Source organism: Trachurus japonicus, chromosome 9 (assembly GCF_045865225.1).
Source record: "Trachurus japonicus isolate A0001 chromosome 9, Traja_1.0".
Lineage (NCBI taxonomy): Eukaryota > Metazoa > Chordata > Actinopteri > Carangiformes > Carangidae > Trachurus > Trachurus japonicus.
In genome coordinates this window covers 26,255,211-26,283,159 of record NC_140915.1, presented here as the reverse complement: position 1 = coordinate 26,283,159, position 27,949 = coordinate 26,255,211, and the positions used below count along the sequence as shown (strand labels likewise).

The following is a 27,949-nucleotide window of genomic DNA, read 5'->3' as shown; positions in this document are numbered from 1 at the left end:
GACCATCAATGTCTTGCTCTATAATGAACTGCACTGTAATTAAATAACAATTGAGGTCCCGCATATAAGCAGTCCTCTCTGAACTGATAAAACTTAATCTTACAAGACAAACTCTCCAAAATGAGACTTGAATACCATATAATAAATAAACAATAATATATTGGTGGATCTGTGTAAATTTTTAAAAGGTTACAAGATTAAAGCATGTGTGTGCAATTGTGGTATAATTTTTTTCTTTAACATTGTGATGTAAGCCAGTGGTTTAATAGAAAGACTTCACAGCAATAGATGCAATGTATCACTGGTACAGTATCATGTCAATAGTGTTCCCTAACAGCAGCCTCCGAGAGACAAAGTGGCATCTGCATGTGAATCCAAACTGATGGATAGGTCTGACTGCTGACTCTGTTGGGGCGGTCTGATTGTTCCAAATCATGGTGCTGTCTGAAGCAGCAGAGGGCCAGAGCAGAGGTGATAAGCCCTTGATAGAGGAGACCGCCCCTTAAAGCCTGGGGGCCCTTGTAAAAAGTCCTAGGTGCCATTTCCATACCTGTGTGCATTGTAATCATCTTAGACCTCAGCAACAGTTACCCACAGTGCATCTTTCCTCTGCAAGGCTGGACTGGTCTGGACAGCCGGACCCTGAGAACATGAGGAGGTGTGGAAGAAAAGGAGGGAAGAATTGATTTTTTTATTTCTTAACTTCCTTTGTCATGTGTACAACCTGCCACTTATCACAGAATGTCTCTAATAAAAAAAAAGAAACAATCGAAATAGACTGGTTTTCAGATTTTCAACACCAGCAGTCTGAGACATGTTTGAACTCCTGGCAGGAGGAAACAAAGACAGATTGCATTCTGATGATACACCTCCAGGAAACAGGTTTCATAACTGGACACAGAGCTCAAACTGATCTGATCCTGAGTGGAATTTGCCACCTGACCCCAGCATAATTAACCACTACTCTGTTTTAGAGTTACACGAATCATTTAATCATTTTACTGCTTTGCCTTCTTGCCTGAGTCATCGTTAAGCCAAAAGTTGCAAGTCATTTACAGCCATGTAAAACATCTGTACTGTAGGCCTATGGGTAACCATGGAAGTCCTGTTGCTTCTCAGCACCCATAAATCAATGAGTCAAAGAGCCAATCAAAGAGTGTTTGATCTTGGCGATCCGCTGTGCAGGCCCCAAGATGACCCACATATCACATGACCTATAAAGGTGTTCCACCTCCGGCCCCATGCCACCTCAGACAGCATAAAAGGGACATTAAATTTCTCTGAACCCAAAGGATCTGTCCCAGTGAAACTCACATTTTTTAAGGCCAAGGCTGCTGTGATTTTAATGTGTTTTATCAATTACACCAGGATTGTTGTGTGGGTCTGTAAAAAGAAACCCATCTGATGTCTACAAGCACCACTGGAGCAAAGGAAATCTGGAATCACTGTGAAGTCACCTGATGTGTTTGACAGTGTGTTTGCTCCTGTATAAATAAACTAAACCAAAACATCCAACAACTGGCACACATCGAAAGTACAAAATTACTCTTCAGAGCAGTGCACATAGGAGAAACATAAATTAATGAAAAATGGTGTGAAACAAAGTTGAACAATTTAGGTGTCAAACAAAAGCCAAGCCTGTAACACAGAGAGAGACAGAAAGAGAGAGAAAACAGCTTGGCGTGATTTCCAAAGGTACAGGGAAATAAGCTTGTGGTGTATGCGTGTGTGCGGGTAAGTGTGTTTTTGTGTGTGTTTGTGAGCGAGCCGCCTGTTTAGGGCAGAAAATGCGGGAAAATGAACCTTCATGCCTCTGGGTACACATGAACCTTGATCCTTTAGAGCCTAACATGGAGGGCCAGACCACCTAAGCCGATCCCCTCAGCTTTAGTGAGAGGCCAAAAATATAAGTGTCAGCATGGGAACTCATTCTCCTTAGAGATAATCAGGTATGGTATCATGTATGCTTAAATTGCTTTTTTCCCCCGAAACTGACTGTAAAGAAATTAATACAACGGAAGCTAAGTGGCGGTGCACAGAGGCTATCGAGTCTGATAGTGGACTTTTGAAGCTGACACTTTTCTTTTCTTTATTTGACACATTTCTGATGCAGAGTCATAAAATATGGACATTGTTGTTAAAAACATAAACACAAATACAAAAAAATGATTGTGAATGTTAAATTCAATTTAGGGTTAAAAAAAATCTATCTATCTATCTATCTATCTATCTATCTATCTATCTATCTATCTATCTATCTATCTATCTATCTATCTATCTATCTATCTATCTATCTATCTATCTATCTATTTATCTGTACAGGCCTATATTATTATTAATCAGTCAAGTTCTACTATCGCTGTGGTTTGTGGTGTATAACATTTTGCCATGTATAATTCCAAATGTTGAGAGTCTTACATTTTTTGGGTGAAATGAAAAGTTATTCATGTTACAGAAACCATGAACTGTGCTTTAATAGAAAACCAGACAGCAACAGCAGAATGCCACTTCTTCCTAGCCAAGCACACCCCCTCATTTTGACAACTTCCGAACAACATAAAAATAAATGAAAGGAGAAAAAAAAGAAAGGGGGGGGGGCTGCACACTGCCATTGTGAGCACGACTGCACAAGTGCCACAACTGTCTGGAATCCACGATACCAGATGTCAATCAATGGGCAGGTGTTGGTCATAGCTGTGACAGCTGGTGGACTGTCAGGTGGTCTATAGGGTGCTAGAGACACACATACAGTCATGTGAAAAATGTATGACACCCCATTTCATTTACGCCAAACGTGTCCTCTGTTCTGGTGACAAAATAATTAAATTATAGATGTATCTGTCCAAAGAACATTATTCCAGAAGTCTTTATATGTTCTCTCTGGCAAACTTCAGTCTGGCATAAATTTTTATCTTAGAGAGCAATGTTTCCTCCTTGCACACCTCAATTGTATTGTACAATTGCAGTCTGCTGTCAGGGTGAACTTCCTCAGACAGCCAGACCTGGGCATGTTGGCAGTTGTTTTGAATGTCCTCCATTTGCAAACTATTTTCCATACAGTGGAATGGCTGATTTCAAATAGTTTACCAGACCGATAAGCTCTGACAGCTCCTTCGATCTCACCATGGTGTTCACTCTCACTTCAACAGTCAGGAGCACACCAAACTAAATTTCTGAGGTTTAAATAGGGCAAGTCTCCTTCAAAAAGCTGAGAAATAATGTTCAGATCATGTGCACCTAATGTGATACACATTGATATTAAATATCCATATATCCAAATATTTTAAAAACACACAAGATTTCATAAGATGTCCTACGTTTTTCACATGACTGTAGACTTGTGAGAAATGTCTTTCTCTCTCTCAAGTCCATTCAAGATGTACAGGTAAACTATGCAAATCATTACCTGACAAGTGACTACTTGAGGTTGATTCATACAACATCAAAGGGCATGTCTCTGAACAAAAACACAACGCGTAAACACAAATTTTCTGTGGAAATGGTGAAAGATGTTCACACAGATGACAAGATTGCCTCAGACTATGATTCAGCCACCCAACCAACACCTTAGCGTCAGAGTCCTTGTGAAAACATCAGGTTCTAGGGTTGATGGTTTAAGGAGCATAGTGTAACTTTCTGAATCACTGCATTTACCAAACTGCTAAAGAGGTGAGCAAAAGAGAGAAGAGGAACAGACCACATGGTTTGATAACAAGTAACAGACCATATGTTGCAGATTTGTGCCAATTCTGGTTCACAAAACGCAGCACTGTAGGAACCATTCCATTCTGTTAAGTCACCCCCCCCCCCCCGCTGTAATTAGCCTATACATGACATACGGGGAGTTGGAATTACAATATTTCAAAATAAATTTCAGTAAATGTCTCATTTGACAGCTTAGGTATTTTAAAAAGTCTGATCTATGACATTTGCACAGACGATGTGGAAATGCATTGACTCCTTATGGTAAAATTCCCAGAAGAGTCATGCTTCTCATTGTACGAAATGGATGTGTGAGACAGTCAGTTATTAAGTCAGGCAGCAATTAGGCCTACACGAGAGAGGGCGATGTGGACAGCTTGTCGATCCTTTGGTCTCGGACCAAGAGGAAGCCAAGATAATAACATAATGCATTCCCAGCCATGAGACAGAATCAAGCTCACAGTAGAAAGTCATTTTGGTTTCTTTGGTTACAATTACATTTTTAGAGGACATTTTGGTGAAGACTGCAATAAAAATCTGTCTTGGTCATCCATTAAAATGCTTATGTGGTATACTCAACATTTTAAATTGCTTCCTGTTACTGTATAAGTTACTGTACATTTCTAAGTATTGTTCTAATCTAGTCAACAGAAACATGAAAACTATGATAGTCACACAAGAATTTGCAAACATACCTACAAGCATAAATGTAAAACAGTTCTCAAGTCTGTGGGCGAAAAATGTTGGGGTTAGTCTAGATTTACTATACACACACATATGGGAGAGCATACGCCACATTTCTTAACGAAGTTACACTGCTGCCTGCTTCACAATGTAAAAAAAAAAAAGAGAAAGTTTCCCTTGAGCACACACTGCAGCAGGTTGTCATTATCACACACTTAATCTTCAACTACCATCCTCTTAAAACCTGCAGAACATTTGGTTTAATTCAAATAATGAGACCAATCAGTTCTCAGAAGCATCTCAAAGGGAAACCACTCGTTAATTGTGATGATCAAAAGGCTCCTTTACTGACTGGGTGGAAACAAAACGGATACTCTTTGCCACTGGCAAAATGTGTAGACCAGTGCATAAGGGCCTCCATCAGTGGAAGACAATTCAGGACGAAGTGTAGTGCAGAGATTTCTAATTGGTTCAGCGAATGAGCAGAGGAGCCAGAAAAGTTTTGTCTGTAATGTGCAGTGCAAGGTGGCAACATGTGGCTGTTATGGTATATACTGTATACTGTATGTAAGCAATTATTTCTGAGCACCAAATGTGCACTTAACATGTAGTTTATGGATATTCAACAACTAGACATGTTTTCATCTGGCCATGAAAAATGACTGGTATTGCCCTTCTGCTATGCAAGAAGGTGGTTGGGATCATCTACTGTATATGTATGGTTTTATGCAGTGCAAAAAAGAGCAGATGATTACACATTCAGTTAAAAGTGATCAGGTAGGAAGTTCACAGCTGGTTTTTGATTGCCATGGAATATAGTTTCAAACAGCCTGCCCACTGCGTTACTTCCTAATGTGTGCCACCCCCAGCAGAAACAGCGGTACTGCCCACTGTGAGCATAAGCAGCAACAGGTAATGGAGTTTGACACAAGAAACCCAATAAAACCAATTACATTTTTGAGTTAGAAAACACATGTGTATAAAGTGTTGTTTGTTGCTCTGCTGCTCATGAGTCAGCGCAATTTAACAGAAGCACAGAATGTGGTTAATTTGCAGTGTAATAATCAAAACAGGAAGCAGATACCAGTTGGCACATTATATTTGAAAGGGTGACTTAAGTGTCAGCATTACTCAATATGGAGTATGTGATGATAGGATTCAGCAAAATAAAGATGTCATCTTCAGGCCGTGTTGTTTCAGACATTACAGTGTAAGTGGTGAGAACAGCCCGGCCCGAAAACAGACAAAGAGCACTCTGTCTCACTGCAGCTCTGTGCAGAGGGAAAGAAGGAGGGCTCCTGTCATTTCCCTGCTGGGAATCCTACAGGTGCATGCAGTAAGTGAAGAACGATGATAAGCAAGTGACCAAATGTTTAATTTCAGGCCGGCATAGCCATCATCGCTCTCTAACAAACATTGTTAACCCTTTCTGAGCTCGTACATATAGCTAGCCTATTGATAACACTACCAAAGCCAAAATGCTACTACCTAATGAATTAATGAGTCTACTCAGATGATATTTTTCACTAAAGCTGTCGTTAACAAAGTGAGTATATGAATCTATTTAACTTTAGTTTTGGTGTTCACCACTGACATGTGAAAATTTCCTTTGTGGTTTAAATCCATGCATGTTAGTGCTCCAAAATCCAAATTGTTCTCAAGTTATAAAGACATGACCACACAAGCATTTCAGATGTAGAAGTTTTTTTCTTGACAAACAACATCTTCATCGTCTTTGCTTTCACAGTCAATAAACAAATTAATTTGTTGTTTATCAGTTGTTTGCATATCAGACAATGATGAATGAATTTTTTTTTTTAAAAAGTACCAAGTACAAAAACACTGCCATGTAAAATCTTTATTTCAGTCAGGCTTTAAAAAAAAACTGGTCTTATTTGGTGAGACATTTCCAGTCGATTTTTACTGTGCAGACTTAAAATATTTACAGTATTTCACATTAAAATTTAAATATTAGCATCTCCATTGTGTATTTTTAATTCCTTTCAAGGAAACTTGAAACTTAAATTTAGAATGAAAAAAAAAATGACATCAACCGCTTAAAATAAACAAAAGCAATCTTTTAAATTTTATCAAATATAAGGAAACATCTATATGTTTTATTTTATAATATTCTGCATTGACATGCTAACACAGTTATTTTCTGAATGAAACTACTGACTGAAATATTCAGCACAGTCTCATCTTTCCCAATTTGTCTCATCATCCCCCATATCACGTTGTCATGCACTCGTCTGTAAATTATCCTCAGCGGCCGATCTGGACTCCTTTGTATAAAAAGTCTTATTGACGGGTCTGGCGGTGGAGAGTGTGACATTCCTGCAGGGATTACTGAACCAGCAAGCGCGTGTTGTGGGATTATCCTGGCTGCCACCCGTGGTCATCAGCAGACAATATAGGTATCATCCAAATTATAAAAGACAGCAGGAGAGTCCAGAAGCCAAAGGTAGAATAGTCAGATAAAGAGTAGATCTCCCCAGCTTCATTACTGTCAGTGTGAAGACACACTGCGATGACCTCAGGACCTAAAGCTGGTAGCAGGGTAAAGGAAGAGGTGAGGAGGTGAAGACAACACAACCCTATTAACCCTGTGCATAACACCCCTCAGGTAGTTTGGGCCACAGAATTAAAAGAGCAGATGTAAACCAGAAAAAAATGGGAAGGTCAAATTATCTTTTGCAAAATGCTAGTTTAGAAAGTGGAAATGAAAGAGATGGTGTATAGTTTATTTTCATAATGAAAAGAGGGAGGAAAACATCAGCAAGACATGATGAATAAGGAGCAACAAAGCAGCTTTGGTTCCTTGGTGGTGACACCCTGTTTTCTGGGTGTAGCTTGTTGTCCCTCAGTAGTCGTTACTCCTCTCCAGTCTCACAAGGAGCCAAGGCCGAGGGGCTTGGCAGCCAAATTCGAGCTCAGGGCGAAGTCAAACTCTTGAGAAATTACTTCCATATTGGTCCACTCTCCATGACATTAGCAACAACGTCATCAGTTCCTACGGAAACACTGGAGTGGCGTTACGTGCCTGTTATCACACGACCACTAACGCATCTTTACAGAAGTGCGGAACAGAGCGAAAAAATTGGCATCATTAATTCTTCATTTTCTGATTTACTGAAAATGAGAGGAAAGCGGCGAGTCACTCATGAGAGCAGTGAGCAGGTCATTATCACAGTTAAAGCAAAAGAGATTGTTTGCGCAATTTTCACAAAGCTTTGTGAAAATTGCGCAAACAATCTGGGGCTTAATCTGGCATCAAATCTGGGGACACCTCCTGGACACTGTTGCCTGGTTGTCACTGTTTTAGTTATACGGTATGTATTGAGGCAAGGGTTGACTGGCTTGCCACATAGCTGGATACAAACTGTTCATCACAACAACCTTAAATTTAGGGCTGTAATCATGTTAAAGAATCCTGAATATCATCTGTTCAATGAAGAGGACGTCAGAGACAAGGGAGTTAGAGAGAGAGAGACGCAAAGACAAAAGGGACTACAAAGTAGACAGAAGGAAAAAGAAAAAAAAACAAAGATCACATATTTAATTGAATATTTTCTCCTTCATGAAATATGGGAAATTCAATTCAATTCATTGATATAAGCCAAGATTGTATTATATTATCATCCATTCTGTCCAAGTAGCTCACATTACTTGTTTTTCTTGAAAAGAAAAGAAAATGTCGGTAACAAATTAAATATGAAAGAATACAAAGGCTATGGTGCAAATGAAAGTGCATGTTTTCACTGGAACTCAAAAGCTGTGGCTGTCATTGCTTAACGACACAACACTGCAATAATTTTTAGTGTTGTTTATCTGCCAGCCAACACCTAAATGTAAGCAACGTCAGTATGTAGAGGTGAGGGTATCTTCTCAATGTACCATGACAACATCATGGCAAGTGAGAGCTGCTATTGCTATTCCAACAGAACACACACCATCAGCACATCTGGACAAGCAAGTTTGTGTTGTGTTGTAAATTATTATTTGTTGCTTTCCAGACTTTTTATGCGGCAGTAGCATAAAAATAATACTAAGACGTTAGTCTGAGCTCCTCTGTGGTTCTAAGAAGCAGCTGTCCAAGAATCTCTGCTCATTCTATTGCAGTGTCAGTGTGAGAAAACATGCAGCTGTTGAATGAGGAAAAAGACCTCACAACATTGTATGTTTGAGCCGGATTTCCAGGAGACACCTCTGTAAATCCAAACATCGACTGAAGCTGATTAATCTCTTGGACTCAGACCCACCAGTGTGTCCCTGGCATGTTGTTCACACACACACACACACACACACACTCATCTGTTATAAGTTATGTATAACATGAAAAGTCACAGCTTGTTGTTTTTTTGTAAAGTGCATAAAAAACATAAATTGATTTCTTCCACAAATAATCCAAATTCATTAAGACTTCATTGATACTGCAGCTGTTCTTCAGCATCTGTATATCAGCCTCACATCTAAGGACAGCGCTGTGGTCAGAGAGAAGTGGGGGGAGTCCTATATGACCTCAATGTGATGAGAAATGTGATCAGTATTGTAAGATGTAAGATGGTGAAAACCAGAACAAAAATGACGCACGGATGACATTACTGTAATGGATGCTGGGAAATGTGCGTGTGTTGGTTTTGCCTGTAACACCAGTGATGACGACAAAATAATGATTCAGACTTTATAGTGGAAGGAATCAGGGGCCAAAAAATTTCAGTAGGGCACCCCACAATTGTTACTGTGATGGTTTTTCAGAGGCTTGTTTGAGTGCCCCAAATGAAAGAAAAATGTCATGAATGAAACTTGAGGGAAAGGAGAGGAATGTTTCATAGACCTATTAAAATTAAAGCTTGAAAAGATTTCCTTGCACTGGTTTGGGGCCACATGGAACAGCTTATTCTTTAACTAAAAGAAGACTTTGTGTGATTGTGTGTCATGTTGACACTATCTTAAAATGAGCTACTTGAAAATCTGCAAAATATAATCTACATTTTCCCATCCAAATTCCTCCACAGAAATGCTTTGTTTTTGTATTGCTACTGTATGTGAGGAGAGGTGTCATGCACTAAAAAATTCAAGTAATCTAGTGGGAAGTAGCGATAAGAACAGCTATGATACCAAATATGGTGATATGCTGGATGCGTCAGCACTGACTAACCTGTGATTTTGTTCCTGCTCAGAAGGTTTGGGGCTGGAAGTCTGAGGCAGCCTGCGCTTGCGTCTCGGTTGTTCGACTTCGGAAAAAGTCTGGTCCACAGAGATGCCGTGGCACACAAGATCACGACCTGCATACAGCACAAACACAGAGGCATATACATAAGCAGACATCATGTTGCTACAACATATCTTTGATCAAGGATGTCATTGATAGCCCTAAACCTGCAGGGCGGTTCATTTAAAAAATCAATCCAGTCCTCAGTAAATCAGAGTTTAGTAGATGATTACAATATTTCTTCACGATGACCACTGAATGTTGGAGTGCACTGCCTCTAAATGCCTGCACACTTATAGTGACTTGTTCCAAATTTTTGGGATTACATGGGTGGTTTCATCACTGAAGCCCAAATTCTCCATCTTCATCAATTAAACTCACTCTCCATCAATGTCATTTGTGTCATATTGCATCAGTTAACCTCTGTTAACGATGGACATCTCCACACCCGAAGTCCTGTGACCTTTATCGGGAATAGAGATCTGGCATTCCACACAAGCCCAGTCAGACTTGGATACAATCTTTTATATGCAGACATACAAACACACCTGTTTGCCCTTTAACAGTGCTGCTAGCCTGTTCAAATGCAAAGATCGACAGATTGAGCAGTTGTGTATAGATAAAAGGAAACACTTCAAAGACGTGAGCTGAAATGTTTATAGGATTAATCTTATTAAAAAAACAATACTGTGCTCCAGCCCATTTGAGACTAAAATAAGCACTTTTTTTTTACCCATTAGTCCTTTCCTTCTCTCACAGTCCTTTGTCCCTTAAGCCACACTATTCTCCTTCCTCCATCTTGATCTTTTATCTTTCGTCACACCATAGTGAGTGATATGCTTCCTGTGTTGTCACTATCAGGTGCTAAACCTGGAGGGAGCGGGTCAGGGGGAGAGTTTTTTCTTTCTTTTGTCTCCAAGTCTGCTCTATCATTACTCTTCTCTCTTATCAGGCTTCAGCAATATGAAAACACAGCCTGAGGCATGAGGGTTAACTGAGGCCACACATGTCACAGGAGTGATGTTTAGCCTACTATGTTGGTAAAGTTTGGGCAGATTTCAAAAGTACAAATAAAACATCAATCCACATTTGTGCACACGGCTTCCAATCTGGGTCAAACTCTGCATTAGCCAAATGGGTGTGGACTCAAAACAAAACACAAAGGTCAGTAAGGTCTCAAACTCACCAAAGTTTACCTCATCTACTTGTGTTTACAGATTTTTTAAACACAAAAGGTTGTACCAACTCACAATTTATGTTTCATGCCTTCAGATCATTCCGTATATATCTATGAATTAATTGGTTGCTTGGGTGACCAGACAGGGGCTGCATAATATAAACAAAAAGGAACTAACAATGCATTAGGCATCCATTAGCATATTTTAACAGCCACTGACATGAATATATGGCTTGCCTCCACCGCAGTGCTTATGGCCAAGAGAGCAACGCCTAGAGACTAATTTGTTGGACAGCTGAATAAGTGTAAATACTACTCAAACGCTCACACACAAGCTGGGACACACACCCATAACATTCAAAAAGCAGACAATATCAGAATACAGGGAAACAAACTCATCTAGGCACTGAGATAAGAGATAAGTGGCAGGTGAATTTTACAGACAAGCTGAAAACACAAGAAAGCTTTGTAAAACCTTCCTGGACTGAAAACACCGTAGTGCGTGAGCCAAGACCCATACTGTCCAATCTACAACCTCCATCCATCCTCACTGAAGCCAGGATTGGAGTGAAGGGCATGGTGGGGAGGGTGTGTGTGTGTTTTTACGTGATTGTGACAAAGTGCAGAGAGTGCCAAGCCCCAAGAACCTGCTGAAGTCACTACAACATCAACGTGTTTTGCAAATGTATTATCCTCTCGGGGTGGCTCGCTTTGGCTCCGAACACAAACGTGGCCATTGACAGAGCGATCAGTGGGTTATCCCAGCAGACTGCAGCCTGTGACATCACAGCTACTCTGTATGATGCAGGACGGGGAGGACCACCCCACAGCCGGCCTTGTTGAAGCAATCACAGCAGACTCCGTGGGCTGACTCACTGGGAAGTGTTTCCCAGAACTCAGCAGCTTCTCTACTTGTGTGTGCTTTCAAGTTTACATTCAAGCCCCTCACTTACACAATCAGTAACATGCAACTGTCAAGTTTATTGGACAGTAAAACCAGTTTGAGGAAAGCTTAACCATGAAACTTTAACTTAAGTCTTAGAGTCTGCATCATCACTGAGTCATATTGTGACCTATGACATCACAAAGAGGAGCGGGAATGGGCAAAAACATTGCCAGGATAAAGGGATACTTCACCCAAAATTGATAATTAACCAATTTTCTAATCACCATCATGCCAAGGAAGGTTTTGGAGAACTTTTGGAGTCATCAAAACGCTTTTGGAGTTCCAGGGGGGATCCGGCTAGTAACGGGAAGTGTTTTGATGACTCGCACACCCTGTTCCATCAAGACATGTTGAATGTGTAAGTGCTGTAACTGGAACATACTGGAGCATAATTTATAACTGATATGTGAGAGTAAATTCTGATAAAGGTGCCCCGTGAAGCCAAAATGGATTACATCGAGAGACCGAGCCTGTTTTAAAAGGACCTACAGTATTTGTGGGTGTTGCTGTTGAGACATAGTCAAAATAAGCAATAACTGTTTTAATGACCAATCTTGCCAAAACTTTAAGCAACACTGCATTTACAAAGAAGAGGTAATAATACCTGCATAAGAGGCGTCATTTCCTGATGAGACAAGCTCTCATGTCCTCTCTATCTTCGAGAATCTCTTGATGACTGAAATATCTTCTGAGATAACCTCCACTTCTAACACCTGAACAGGCCTAACTAGCTCTTACTATGCACCTTAGATGCAAAGTGACAGAACAGAAGCAAAATAAGTAGATTGATTTCTATTGCTTTACTTGACAGCTCTTGTCAAGTAAACAAATGAAATTTGACGCTGAGCTCACAGTGTTTCTTTCCTGACTGGTATGTGAAGGGCTCAAAATGCTAACATTGACTATGTAGCAATGGTAAAGCTTGCAAATGGCTCCTATGAATGATCTTCAAATATGTTCAAGTGTTTAACTCATTCAGTCTAATTCGTCCACCCTTCAATCTCCACCCTGACCGAATGATATAGCTACGCAAACGCAATACATGTATCTAGTAGTTTGCTGTTTGTCTGTTTACCCTTTAATAGGCAGCATTACAACCATTACAGGACCCCCTCGAAAACGAGATGATACATCTCAAGGGGTTTTATCCAAATAAACAAATTTCAAATATTAGCCTGGCACCTACATTACATTGTAATCAAACTCACACATGGTGCACATTGACTCACAAACACACAACTCACTGCTACAATTAATTCTGCTCTGTATTACAATGTCTGGTTCTCCCCTAATCCTTGAAAGCCTTTGTTATTCTTCTCTGAGTAATTAGAGGGTGGAGAGATGCTTGAATCTGGTTATTATCATGAGCACTAGTGTTGCAACATATTATAGCAGAGGCCAAGATGAAAACACTCTCACTTTTATTACCCCATTATTCATCCTGCATTGGCAGATAATAGTTTATTTAAGGGCCTCAGGGACCGTGTTTCTTCTGGTGACATTCACCAAACACACACACACATGCGCACACATGCACACACCTGTGATGAGGATAGTTGGCTCCTGGGATGGATGGATGCTCTCAGCTGTCTCCTCTCTTCTGTCCTGACTGCCATCTTCTCCCTGAGTTGTGTCATTGTCACTGGAGAAAATTACAGTTAGAGAGAACAAAAAGTGGTAAAATGTTTCATGTGGACAGATCAGTGAGAGGGGCAATGTGACACGCTTTAGGAAATACAGCATCTCATTTTACTGTGCTGGCAAACACTTTCGGTAATCATCCGTCAATATTTAATATTACTGACCGCAAGGGATACTGGCAAAGCCAAACATATGATCCGCAATTATGAGTAAAATCTTCCATCCAAACTGTGGCGATGACGAAAGGTATAATACAGGCTTGTAAAAAAAACAAATTAGCCATTGTCTGTGTTCTGCAGAAGCCAGAAGTGTAGCAAACATCTGACAGTGTTGTACTCACCCGTTTGGCAACAAAATTTGTAAGTGTGTTACTAAAGCAATGATCTGAATAAGTTAATTTATTCTACATTAAATGCTAAATTAACTATCACACAATAAAGTGCATCACATGAAACATAAATCCCCCAGTTACACCCATTGGCACTGTGAAGGCTCTAAATAACCAAAAGACCATTCACAACTGTTGCTGTGCAACAAGTAATCTAACATGTACCAACAAGAAACATGACTAGAAATGCAGAAAAGAAGTTGGTCAGCAGTTATTCTGATGAATTCTTTATATCCATTTCAATATAAAAATGGTAAGCATTTAATCATTGCAGCTTCTGAGATGTTTCTGAGAATTTGTGTTTTCTTTGTCTGAATATTTTGGGGTTCAGGGCATTCACAAACATTTTTCATGTTCTTCAGAATATATAATACCTCCATTAATTGTAAATAAAACAGCTATGACAATATTTGATATGTGTTATACTACATATTATTCTGATTAGTTGGTCATGGTAACAGTGATAAAAACACTCGTACATCAGTAGTGTTTATACTTAAACCCTGTGTGTATTTCACTGGTTCCTGTATATTAAAGTGCCAAAGCAGGCAAGGCTTGCCAAAGCATCAGAGGAAGTCATGTAACACCAGCCTGCTGACCTTTGTCTCTCCTTCACATCTCTCTGCTGCTCCGTGGTTCCTTGGAGCTGGCGGACAGTGTCCTGCAGGCCTCTGATCTTTGCCTTCTTCTCGTTCAGCACCATGCCAAAACGTGAGTACAGCTTCCTCTCCAACTTCTCCTTATCCTGAACTCGCTGCTCCAGTCTGGTGAGGAAACACACATACATCAATGTACTTTTCAAAAAGTTCACATACATGCACAGACTCAGATTTGCACATTTACATATGACATTAAAGACAAATATTTCATCAGAGTTAATTCCCAGAAATCATGAGCCCTGTAAACTGGGTGTAGCCCTCAAAACTCCTACATGGGCGACCGGTGATGATGTCATAGATGATTGTTGTGGACATAAACAGCTGGCAGCGTGACTAGAAGCAAGGGGAGTTTGCATGCAAACAACACGATCAACAAACAAATGCCAGCAGCTAACATCTAAAGAATATAATTAGATTCTAACGGGGTGTTTTCCATCTGAACATGCCATTTGCTGTCCATCGAACATTCTTTCATAAACACACATGTTTCATCCACCGGCAGAGCTGCTTCCGTCTTTATTCTTACTCTCTGAGTATCCTGTGGTGCTGCTGTTTCAGCCTACGGTTTTCCTCCAACAGCTGGCAGTTTTCTGACTCTAGATCTGTGCTGCGCTTTAGGGACTGGCCAATCATCTCCCTGTTCAGCTCTAGAGGGTCTGGAGCTGGCTGGAGCTCCACAGAGCCCAAGCACACCTGAAGGACAGTGGGAAAGAGAAGACAGAAAAGAAGAAAAATGAGAGAAGAATCAAATAGCAATGGACTATTTAATTCAAAATTACGTATATAACATTAAGGCAAAGTTCTGTCTTCAGGAGCTCAGCAATGTGGGAGGATCTCGCTGCACTGACAGGTGACAGTTAAGTTAGTTCATGGCACATGGTAAGCATAACCTCTGGGTGCTTCCCTTTGAGCATGCCAGACTGGGAGGAGGCAGGATGACAGATTTAAGGCTACATCTCCCAGCTGCCCCGGGAGGACCTGGGGATCCTCGAGGAAATGCTGCAGGACGTTACCTGGAAAAAGGATGGCAAGCACCATAAGCCAGATTTAATGCAAGAACCTAAAAGTCTCATCCAGAGCAGCTTCCCAAATCTACTTGCGGTGAAAAAAAATGAGCAGCACCTCACTGTTATCCCAAGAAGCTGTGCAATACAGAAGTGCAACAAACCATTACATCACATTTTATTTGAAGTGGGAAATTTTTTAAGATGATGATGTGTTTTCTTCTGTCTGTGAGAAAAACAGGATGAATTCAGTGGTCAGAAGTAAATGATCCAAGAGCGCAGACACAGTTTCCTCTCTGTTGATTTTTGTCGGTGACTCTTTGGAATCACAGGCAGGCTTCAGAAGTAATAAAACATTCCTCATTCAGTTTGTACACTGGCGCTTAGTCATAGAGCAGGGCCGGGGCGTTGCAGCATTTTCTAACATTTAACAGTCAATGTGTAGAATTTTCTAAATTCCACTGTAGCTCTCCAAATTTGGCCAAAAGGGACTCAATTTACAGCAAATGACAATACTCAATACAGAAAGGCAAAAAAACTTTTTTTTTTTTCAAACAGCAGCAGACTCTATTTGCTTGTTGCCTTGGAGATTCACACACACACATACACACAGTTGATGTGCACTCAGACAGAAAGGTACTGCTCATGATGTACTGGGAAACCAGAAGGTGATGAGGTGCTAAATCTTCACTGGGCTGCGTGGAGGTTGCAGACCCACTATAATAAAGCTTCCATCTTCAAAAGCTCTCATAAAATACTTGTCATTTTTGTCCCAGGTTGAGACTGTCCTGGCAGGCAACACAGCTGTTTTCCCCTCCACCAGTGAACCTCAACATGTTTCAGTGAGTGGACACTCGCTTCACGTCGCTCCCACAGCTTCACAGCCTTATTCTACCCATCTATCTCTGTTAACCCTCTGATGTGTGGCAGTCTCTTTCTGTCAGTCTTTTTTCTCTATATATTTTTCTCCCCCATCGCTTGCTCTAATGAATATTGACAATTAATAATTTTGCAAAAACACACAGTATATATCTTTGCATTGAAGTTTTCTATAACCTTCAAGCTGTTTTGCAACTGCACAGGCTATTCAGGACAAATGCTACCAGTTCCTATCCTGATCACAATGATCAGCAATTCAACAGAACTCATTTTATAGGACTGGGACACAGAGAAGACCACCTAGGATCTAAAGGAGGATGATGTTCCCAGGAAGCCATAAAAATATAGAGCAACATCAGGATGTCACAGTGATCCAGTGCAGGCTCCTCTCAGGGATTACGAGGAAGTTTGTGTGACACTGAGCTTTGTCATCCACATATCAACATAGCTGTGATTCAGTGTTTGTGTCAGATGGTCCACAATTAATGTGAAACTGTGAGACTAGTGTAGGGACATTGGGCGATGTTGGGCTGTTTAAGTAATGAGAAAGTGATTGTGTCCATACATTGCTAACTGTGCGCTCACAATGAAACGTGTCAGCCATGTGACAAAGTATAATATGAAGGCTTTGAACACTGAGTACACTATGTGAAGTCTCACTCCATAATAATAACTGGGACTTTGTCAAACTTTGCCATCAAAGTTTCACACACTAACACAGTTTAAAACCACAAATCTTCCTGACCAGAATGGTAACATAGTATTACCAGTTTAAGACACCAGATACAGTGATCTAAACTGCTGGAATCACAACCCTTATTTACTGGATTAACACTGAAAATAGAACTCAGCCGCTGTTTATTTTCGGCTTCTCCTTCCTTTAAATACCAAATCTTGCGTCTTTCACTGTCTTTACTTTCAGCGTTTGGGAGACCTACTGCAGTAAACATGGAAATTCCACATAACCAAAAGTTTACCTTTAGCCTATTGCCTTGCATGGAAAGAGGAAGGATGCACTAAACAAGATGTAAATCTGAAAATGTAGGCACGCAGCAAGCTAATTTTTACACATCAGATAAGCAGTGATGTTTGTTTTTATTGGTTCAAGCTCCTTGTTGAAAGACAGAGAAACTCTAAAAAGCTATCTTTATTTTCTTGAGCTTTGGCATCTCTCTTGAGACACTGAGATAAAGTTAAAGGTCAGCTTGTACACTGTTGGCAACTTTGGCCAAGGTGTGGGAGGTCAGATTGTTCGTCTGTGATACACAGCCCACTGCCACATTTCTCTGCTCTGTTTTCTAAACTAAAAACACACAAAAAACATAAATGGTTCTTAGTAGTGTTGTTTCAATCTCTAATAGCAAAAGACATTCTAAATTTTAACTAATAAAGATAGGCTAGTTTCTGACCATCAAAGGCAATGAACTTCTTGACCTTGCAGACACTGAAAAATCCCCTCCATATGACACTCTTGACACCCACATTCAGTAAAATATGTGAATATAAAATCCTCTTCCCAGGATGAAATTGTCCTACATGATAATGTGGTCCAGTGTGTGTGTGGTCCACTGTTTGTTTGCATGTGTGTCTCCAGACAGCTAGCCAGACCATAAGGTCAAACCCGTGGAGAAGGGGGGATGTAGGTGTGGAGGACAAAGACAAAGGAACACAGCCCCAGTGAAAATGATACCATAACACACTGTGGGCACAGTGGACACAAAGCTTTCCTTATCACACTGTCCAACACGCCGCTGCAGATCTAACCCACAATTTATTCCCAAGAATCAGAGGACAATAACTCCTTTAATCAATAATCAGTAATCAATAAAGCTGGCATTATCACATCACATTTCAAAGAATGGAAAATTCTGCCATTTTAATTTAGCTAATTTGCCAACATAGAGTCCAGCCCCAGTGTCCTATAATTTAAAACATACCCCAAGTGAACATGTCAGTGATCAAACGCCAGATTTCCCTCTGCCTCTCAATCTGAAAACACCTATTAAGGAACAGGGAAGTGAGTGGGTGAGAGCTGATGACAAAAGAGACAGTGTTCAAGGGTGGGCATGGGTGCTCAGTATGGGAAGAGTGGGCATCGAGCAGAGATCAGCTTGTCCCATCAACTCCCTCATCCGCTGTGCAGAGGCGGCGAGGCTAGATAAAGAGCAGGAAGTGTAGGGAGGGGGCGACAGCAGTCTGTCCATCACTGATAGCACAAATGTTCTCATAGAGAGAACAGCGTAGAGTGCAGGGGGAAAATACTTAAAGTACTTCATCTTGCTTCGATATCTGTCTACAATATTGGGTTCAGTGATGTTTGTGTGATGCAGGCAGTGCCAGGCACACATGGTCTTGAAAACCTTGTGAGGTGGACCTTGCTGGTGAAGACTGTAGGAGAAATGTGTCGGTGGATCAGACTCTTGAATGTGGTCAGGATTTACATCTGACTGCGCCAAGTTCCCAGATACTAAAAGAAAACTTGTAAACAATATGTCTTCATTCATTTTGAATTTTTTTCTGAAACCACCACCATAAAAGCATTCTGGCCACTTCAAGGGGGTGAAAATTTGCATCATCAGCAATCTAGTGGCTACTCCTTCTGTCGTACATCCAAACAGTTAACATGAACTAGAAATGTCATTAAAAAATCTGTCTCACATGTAGGTAGATGGTACTCTGTGGTTTAAGCAGACAGATGACCCAGTGTGCCTACATATTATTATCAGTTTTACAAAGACCACGAGTCATCCTAGTAGCACTAAAACATTACTACAGCGCCAACAATTAAAAATCAGAGGCTGAATATCATTACACTAGCGAAGCGTTTGCAGTTTTTCTAGTTTTTTTAACAAAATATTATTTCTGTGAATTTTAGGCATAGTGAAAACTACATGTTTGGTTTGGGACACAAAACCAAAAAAATTAAAAATTCTAATAAATCAGCTTGGAGAATTACCACCAAGCACAAAGGAAGACAGACACAGAACAGATAAACAACATTAAAAACTAATTACGAAAATTATGATTGGTCTGGTCTAACTGAATTTCATCTAACGTCCAAGAAACTTTGGAAATTGGAAATGATTATGCACATGATTTACATTATTTGTAAATAATGTTGACAAACTCAGTGTACAAACACATAAAAAATATGTGTAATTTCACAGAATGTAGGATGATTGAACCAACATGAGAGATAAGAAAACATGGGTGTCTCCAGTTAAATTACTGGCTGGTGTCACACTGAACAGCTATATCGCCAGCAAACAACAATATAGAATCTATTTGAAAAACCTAAAATGTGGAATAATCAGAGTCACATTTCTTCCACATGGACTCATCCAGAATCCTGGGGTTTTGATTACCACAAGTGTCAAGAAGAAGAGTCACCAATCTCTCCAGATCAAATCTGGTCTCTGTAGTTTAAGATAAAGTGATGGAGACATTTTTAATAAAATGACCTCTGAACAATCAATCAAACAATTGCTGCTTGTCACAGTATGACTATGGTATATAAAATAATTCTGTAGTTTTCACAAAACAAAATAAGATGCAATAACTGCAAACCGAAAAAACAGCAAAAAAGCAACTTTTTTTTTTTTTCAATTTGCTTTGGTAGCCTAATTAATGTCTAGCTCCGCTTAAGTCCTCAATCTCCAAGAATATTCAGTGTCAGCAAAGTGTTAGTGCTAGTCCCCCCCCCAATGACAGATTGGTACTTTAACAGACATTAAGGAGGAGATAATGTCTGACTTAGCCATCTAAAACACCTGCATAGTAGTAGTTTTACAACAAAGACCCAAATTACATTCATCATTACAACTTCTGGGGTCATATTCATAAAATATTAATGTCAGGTTAAGTTCACCACCTGGTTTGCCTCTGCCCTCCTTTCTTCTATTCCCAAAGGAAACTTGGCTCATTTTTGGTCATTTCTGCACCCTCAAATTATCTGGCTGGGAAAATATGTTCTAGTTTTTAACCTCTGACGTGCTGAAAAAAAAAAGGCAAACCAGGAAGAGCAAGAAAAAAAGGAAAGAAGCAGGTGTTAGACAAGAGTGGTAGTTTGCACTTAATGCAAATAGCCCCCCAGGATTCATAGATTTGTGTCAACCACACAGTCAACCACACACAGTGATGATTACTGTCAGCAACAATGTGTGCATGGATTCAGTTTTTAAAAGCACACTTGAGGCTGATTTGTCAATCATTTTGTGTGGTCTAGTTGCTCCTTTTGGCAACAACATTTCCCTGAGCAAAAAAAAGAAAGAAAAGAAACAGAGAGGAGAAAAATGAAGTGAAAACTACCACCCACACAAATTAGAGAACTCATACATTTGTGTCAAAACCAGCACAGTTGTTTAATTGGGGAATATATGAGGTCAAATCAATTGTTTGTCTCTCTGTTGCAAAGTGGCAATCATCTGGGTGTCCAAAATGCATTGTGAATTATCACAATATCAATAATTTATTATTTCATTTAAAAAGCCTTGACTAGTTGCAGGTGGCACAATCACACACATTAGAAATAACTGATTTTCCAAATATGATACTGAAAGGCTGATGGCCTGGCAGCCTCATCTAAAACCTACAGAATTTCTGCATGTCTGGACACATACACATGCACACATAGGCACACTTGTATATGTGGCCCACACTAAAAAAAGGCTCTAATCAACTGTTGTTTTGGGAACGACCCTGGCCATAAATCAGGGATTTGCAGTTTCTACAGTCTAACTTGCCCCCCCTGGCCTTCTCCTTCTGGTCTTCTCTGCCAGCACAGCAGTCCCAGGACCCCAAGTGAAATGTTCCCTGAAGGCAACAGCATCCTCTCACAGTGGAAGAATTGCACCTAAATCCACTGAAAGCACCATGACCTGTACTCCGTCAAACCTGTCACTTTCTGTGGAAGAACCACCTTAGCGCGGTCTACAGTGCAAGCCTCTGAACATTTTCAGTTTCAGTGCAGAAAGTTAGAGAAATGTGAGGGAGATGTGCTTTCATGTGGGGAGGTGACTGTTTACATTAGCCATTAGACATCCGGCTCAGACTGTTGCTATCAAATGACTGCTAACAAAGCAAATGATTCCTATCTGTGGCTTTTTCCACAGTGGCCCAAAGGCAACCAAGCCTTTCTAATTCTGCTATAATGTTGAAAGACTATAAACCTTATCTCCTTTACAGCCCCCCCTGTAAAAAATAAGACTTCCTTTCTATTTTGTTGTATGTCGTTAGATGCATTTATCCCCAGGGAATAGTGACAAGAGGAAAGTGCACACTGTTGTGGAATCCAAGGGCGAACCACATCGATTCAACACTTGGCTTTCAAACTTCTCCACTCCAGCTAATGAGTCTGTTCTATCTCCTTTAGATGGTTATTGTGATGTATGATGTATAATGTCCCTAAATAAGAACATTCTGTGCCAGAGAAAAAAAGCATCCAAAACCAGTTCCAGAAAATATCATCCAACTATAGACACAAGGCACCAAGTTTGAGTCCCAGTCCAGCTTTATGTCGGCACGAGAGGTTAGATGTTGTAAAAACTGCAGACATATCAATGTGCTCCATCTACAGGCAAGGCAAGTATTAAGTACTGTCAATTTTGATACTTGTGCCCCCTGCAGGTAATGTTAGTGAGGACGATGGTCACTGCCATCACTGAATATGGCATTCATATTGCAAAGTTATGTGCTAGACATACGTGATTGCATGTATTTGATTGGACAACATGCCGGATGATATAGAACTGTGCTGCAACGGAAGCTGAGTCAGGATCAACTTTTTTTCCTGCACAACTGTAAATTTTTAATGATCTCTGCAGTGGCCTTAGAGCTGTGCCAGTGCAGCAGTCCGAGTGGAAAAAATGAGGCGGCTGCATTTTTTGTTTTGTTTCTTTATGCACTGCCATTGTACAAAGCTTTAAAACTGTAACTTGTACCACTTCGAAAATGATCAGTTTTAGACCTAAGAATGTAAAGATTTTGTTCACCAGCCAACTAATAAATATCTACCAGAGCTTACCGAGACATCATTAGAGATCTTCTGATATGAGAGATGACAGTGATCTGGAGAAAGGTGGAAAGAATACACCTTGTTGCGTCCTCTTCGTCCTCCTCCCTTCTCACTTCTTGTTAGTGCTTGAAGAAGATCATCAACATATCTTTCCCTTGAGACTCCTACTTCAATGGCTTCCTTCGACACTTCATCCTCTGAAACTGAACAGAGAGATGTTTATGAAACATTTTACTCATTTCCATGTCATGTTAAAGTCATGCAATTGCCAGCAACTATACAGAGTTCAAATAGGTGGCAAGTGAACTGCAGAGAAATACTATAAATATAAATTACATTGATGCATGGATGCATGTGAAAGCTGATTTGAAGAGAAGCATGCAGAGAAACCGAGGGGAATGTCATCAGCTGTTGCACAGCTGCTCACACACAGCTGAGGGTCCCAATTAACACATCAAACACAGAAACGCTGACGACCCAGAAGCCCGCACATAGCTGTCACAACCCCATCTCTGCCTGTCAACTCTGCAGATGGAGAGCAATAGAAAACTAGGGAGCAGTTATGTTCCAGGTGTCCTTCCACAGTATACTTACTCATGTGCATATGTAACCACACACACACACGCTGAACACACATACAAAGACAAGCCTTGTGGAGTTTAATCTACTTCATACACCTGTAAGCTGCAGACCAGGAGTGAATGGGGATGATGAAACAAGGTCATTGCAGTCACATTGGTTAGAGAACCAACAGTTATAATATTATGAGATGGGGTTCAGCCAGGTGCCTACAATGTTTGGACTGCCAACCAAATGGTAGTGGCCCAGTACAGTCACTGATCAGAAGATCTAAGTCCCTATAAGCCCAAATTTGTAAAAACATGGGAATTCTGAGGCCGGTGCCAGTACTGATATTAAGGACCAAAAACAGATAACTGAATACATAGCCAATATTGTAAATAAAGTAAATATATCTACAGAAAAAGCCTGTAAAAAACTAATACACACTTTCTTTTTACAACTTGCCCCTGTCCTTTAGTGGTGGTGTGTGGGGCAAACCTAAATACACGAGACAGCCACAGAAAAAAAACACAAAGTGGACAACCAATGCAAGGATGCCATTTTTAAATCAAACCAAGCAAGTCTGTAGTTCACCTGCAAAGTTTGAATGCACAAAAAAAGTGCTTACGCTTGGTTTTTAACGTCCAATGCAAACGCCGATACTGATATGTTTGAGAAAGGCTCAAATCATAAATGACAATTAATCGGTCCAGCCCTACAAATTTGTGGATAAAAAGACAACAAGAGAATGTGATCCTCTGAATACTTTGAATAATCCTCAATTTCTGATAAGTTTCTGAAATTTACCTTCTCCAATCCACGCTGAGCTGCCATCTGTGAGAGCTAGTGTAAACCCAGCAGCCAGGTCCACAGCCCAGTCAACTCGCAGGAAGTAGGGGGTACCTGGATCAGTATCTACTGTTATCTGGCGGACTGTACCAACCATGATGGTTCTCGGGTAGCCTCCAGACCTGCACAAAATCAGAGATGGGCATTTAGAAACTCTAAACAAGATGCTATTAGGATTCAGTTTTACAACAATGATTTGCATTAATGTTAAAATGTTGTTTTTATCCTCTAGTCTAGATCAGGTGTCTTCAACGTTTTTCAGGCCGAGGACCCCTAAACTGACGGAGAGAGAGAGATGGAGCAGGGACCCCCTACTATATTAAAAAAAGTGTATTGCATTAAACTGGACCCAATACCACAAACGTAGCTTGTTATTGTGCATTCAATACTAAGCTATTCAAATAATACACAGGTTCATATATTCATGTTTTTTTCTGAACGAGTACAAGGCACAGTGAGTAGGTTGGCTGTGCCACTGCCATTTATAAACAGACCTTGTTCACTGATACCAATGCCACTACCAACAAGTCATGATAATCATGCAGACAAGCTATTCAAATCAATGTTTTTATTTGAAACTAAAAGATATAAAACATTTTCTAATCAACCAAAAATTCCACGACCCCCCCGCAGCACCTCCACAGACCCCCAAGGGGTCACGAACCCCCTGTTTAAGAACTCTGCTCTAGATGCGTCAATGCACCTCATTGTTCCACTGCTTGGATGTGGCAATAAAAATATCCATGTGTGTCTTCAGTGGGGGTTGCTCTGAGTCAGTGGAACCACATTGGAGATTAACAGGTTTTAAAGAGTTTGCTTGTGGGAGTTCGGGCTCCCTGACCACCAGCAAGGTAATTACATGCTGTTAAAGATAAATAGAAGAATATTACCCAGAAACGTGCAGTAAGTTGGTGTCTGATTTTATTCATGCAGTCTTCAGCGAGGACAGTGAAGGAGAGAACTGTTAATCAACTTAACAGACCTCAAGCTTATTCAACCATTGTCAAGCCAGACCACAACTAGCAAAGCAAAACCTGTGGGATCCACAATCTCAAATTTACTGTACATGAGGAAACAAAATCAATACTTGCACTGCACTGTTTAATGTGTATGAACAAACTTGTTTGGTAATGTAATCTTGCCCTGAGGTGAATGTCTTGATAAACTGACTCATTACAGCAACTGCATGTCTGCCGGTAACAGCCTGTGTTCAACAGAGGATCTAAGGATTACCATATGATCCCTGTTACTGTCCTTGCCCTTTTGGTTTACTCAGTGCACATCATTTTTCTTCTTCTCAAAAAGCTTGAGAAACTTTTACTTGATTGCTGGTGAATGTCCAGCCCTGAACATGTGATTACTGCTTCCACGTGAAGTGAGAGGTGAGTCGGACATCTTCCCTACTTAAATACAGGGCAAAGTGTGTGGAGATGGAGGGAAAAGGACAGCTAAAGTGGCAGTTAGCCAAGCTGGACATGTTTAAAAAATGAAAATAAGCGCCTTCGGACACTGCGCTATAAGTTATGACGTGACAGCACGTTTTTGCTTCACGTTTTTTTTTCTTTCTTTACATCCCCCATCATGTGTTCTGACAGAGCAGTTGGTCAAGGTTATTCGAAATGAGACACACTGGTTTGCCCTGTCCACACACACACACACACACACTCATACCAGCACGTGCGTATGTGTGTGCACATACACACGCACAGAAATGTGCAGCAAATTAAAGTTGACCCTTTGAGCTTCAAGAAGGGGTGTGACTGGATGAACAAGATGAGGGGGCTGAGGGTTTCAACTTTAACCCCATGAAGTGAGCTCAGCTACTCATTAGTTACTGTAACATCTGTTCTGCAGGGACGATGACCCTGTGTTAATGACAGAAGGACAGTCCAATTAAATAAACAGCGCTGTCTGTCAGGAATGGAGAGAAGCTCAATGCCTTCAAAGTCTATCCTGAAGTCTTCCTGTCAGCATCTGTTCAGTCACTTGATCAGCAAACACAATCACTGAAATACCTAAATCACCAAGCAAAGCGGCAGTTTTGACACACAGCCTTCATCCTCTTTTCATAACCCCTCTGTAATCTTTTTTCCTCAACCTTTTCATTGTCATTTCTTCTGCACTGCCGCATATGAAAACTGCAAGACATAACTCTGTGTGCAGGAAGTAGTAGGCAAATGAGTCACATACAGAGCCTCTAATTATGCATCTTGTGTCTTAAATAAGGAATTTGTGTCGAGCAGAAAGAAAACCAGGGCAGTAAACTGTCTCTTTAATGGATGCTGACGATCAGGTCAGTCTTCTCACTTTCCTTTCACTGGACTTTCGCTTAATGCTTTCTCCAATTCAAGATGAAAAGAACAACTCGTTGGCCAGTCCTCTGTTATCATCTTCAGCCAAAGATTAAAGCAGCGTTGCTCTAGGCTCAGCCATAGCCTTTTTAGTTTTTATTCTGTCCAGCTATTGGATTAAGCCACTTGACAAGTAGAAACAGAATTTGCAAATATAACATGCACTACAATAAGTAATAAATTGGAACTGGCTTATACCATAATCATGTCAGAGGCAGAATTACTGAGGTCAAAATAGCTTGACTGATGCATGGTTGACCATAAAGTTTGAAAAACTTCTGTAATGTATCCAAGTTATTATATTCTTGCTTCTTGCAAAAGAGACAGCAGGGCTATACTGTGCCTCGGGACATGACAAGAAGTTCCTTCTCTTGCATTATAAACTCCTAGCAAAAGCATTTGAGAATGATGACAAACTTGACCTATACAGTGTATCTAGCATAAAAGTGTTGTCTTAATATGGTCGGAGCATGTCTGCCACACAACATGTTTTATCCTGCAATTGCTTGGACAGAAAATGCTCCCTTGACATCGTCTGGAATAACAATTGTACCTAATATGTAGAAACATTTAAAATACCATGTGGAAAATTTAAAGTGAGCATGGAAGCTGGACAACTATAGAGCATGACTCCTGGCAGTATAATAATAACATAACAAAATAATAATTACAATAATAATAGTAGCTATAACACCACATCACATGAGTCAGATCATTGAAGATGTGACTAGGGTATAAACACAATTTGACCATGATCACTACAGAGTTTGAATTAATGTCTTGCCTCTAAACTGCACAAACTGGGGCTATACATCAAGCCTTGATTTGACTGCAGCAGCCTGGGATGCGTGCTGACTGTAAAAAGAAGCCTAGACTGTACAGTGCACTGTTAACATAAAACTTTGTCACATTAACGACGTGAATGTGAGTCTGCTTCACAATTTCACTTCTTATTTAGCTCTTGGAAACAAGACTCTATTTGACAACATTTTAGCCCCATTTTTTCACCAAGTTTCATTTAAACATGTAAGAAAACATTTAAATTTATATTTATGTGTGGTTAACAATCTGACAGATTTCTTATAGGCTACATGAATTGCCCTGGGGGGTGAGGGGGTCTAGGGGGATGCAAAACATGGTTTAAATGTTATCAAGATGTGGGGCTGATTGAAGGGAGGGGACTTCATTGTGAAAACTTTGAGAGAAAAGTGGACCACAGACACGTCAAAACTCTTGCACCATCACTGAAACAAAATAGGATCTGTAAGACTGTCGAACCATATAGCCTATATACCGGTCACCTTTTCCTCAATATTACAGCTCCTTTACTTCCTGTCTTACATTATTGGACAAACTGATTAATACAGGTGTGTCTGACCTCACAACAACGGTCAGACACACCTGGATTAATCAGTTTGTCCAATAATGTAAGACAGGAAATAAAGGAGCTGGCTAAAGTTCAGGAAGTAGTGGAGCTGTCCATAAAGCAAATTATCTTATATAATACAATAACAACTGCCTGCATCATGCTAGTATTGTCTAATTAGCCCTATTACATTCTTCACCTGTGCATGGCTGTGTTATCGGTCCAGGTGATAGCCTAACGTTACTCCATTATTAATAACAACGCGCGGACGTTTTAACGTTCCGCTAAAATAGTACAGTTGTTTTCAATCACTCTGACCTATTTCACATGATATTTTGTCGAGGATAAAACCCCTGACCTACAAACTGTCCTCATTAGACTTACGGTGCTGTGTTGCTTACTACTGCGGTGTCCAAAGCAGAGTCATTTTAGTGTGAGACTGAAGCATGGATGTATTGGACTGAAGTCTCTGCTGTGCGCGCTCCGTTGACAGTTTATGACAGACGGTTCAACT

General features: G+C 40.4%; 1 protein-coding gene across 2 annotated transcripts; it reads right to left on the bottom strand.

Moving 5' to 3' along the window:
- Positions 1-376: 376 nt before the first annotated feature.
- LOC146981631 (DNA repair protein XRCC4-like) lies at positions 377-27,949 on the bottom strand. Of its 2 annotated transcripts, none has more exons than XM_085787033.1 (8): positions 27,820-27,887; positions 23,677-23,840; positions 22,318-22,511; positions 14,939-15,105; positions 14,353-14,517; positions 13,266-13,366; positions 9,548-9,674; positions 377-642 (listed from the first exon to the last, which is right to left on the bottom strand). In XM_085787033.1, exons 2-8 carry the CDS (start codon positions 23,813-23,815, stop codon positions 588-590), a joined length of 948 nt encoding a protein of 315 aa, XP_085643159.1. In that variant the 5' UTR covers positions 23,816-23,840; positions 27,820-27,887; the 3' UTR covers positions 377-587. The 2 variants fall into 2 exon arrangements, with proteins under 2 accessions (XP_085643159.1, XP_085643160.1); XM_085787034.1 differs by lacking the exon at positions 377-642 and adding an exon at positions 6,493-6,935 and having other exon boundaries at positions 27,820-27,949.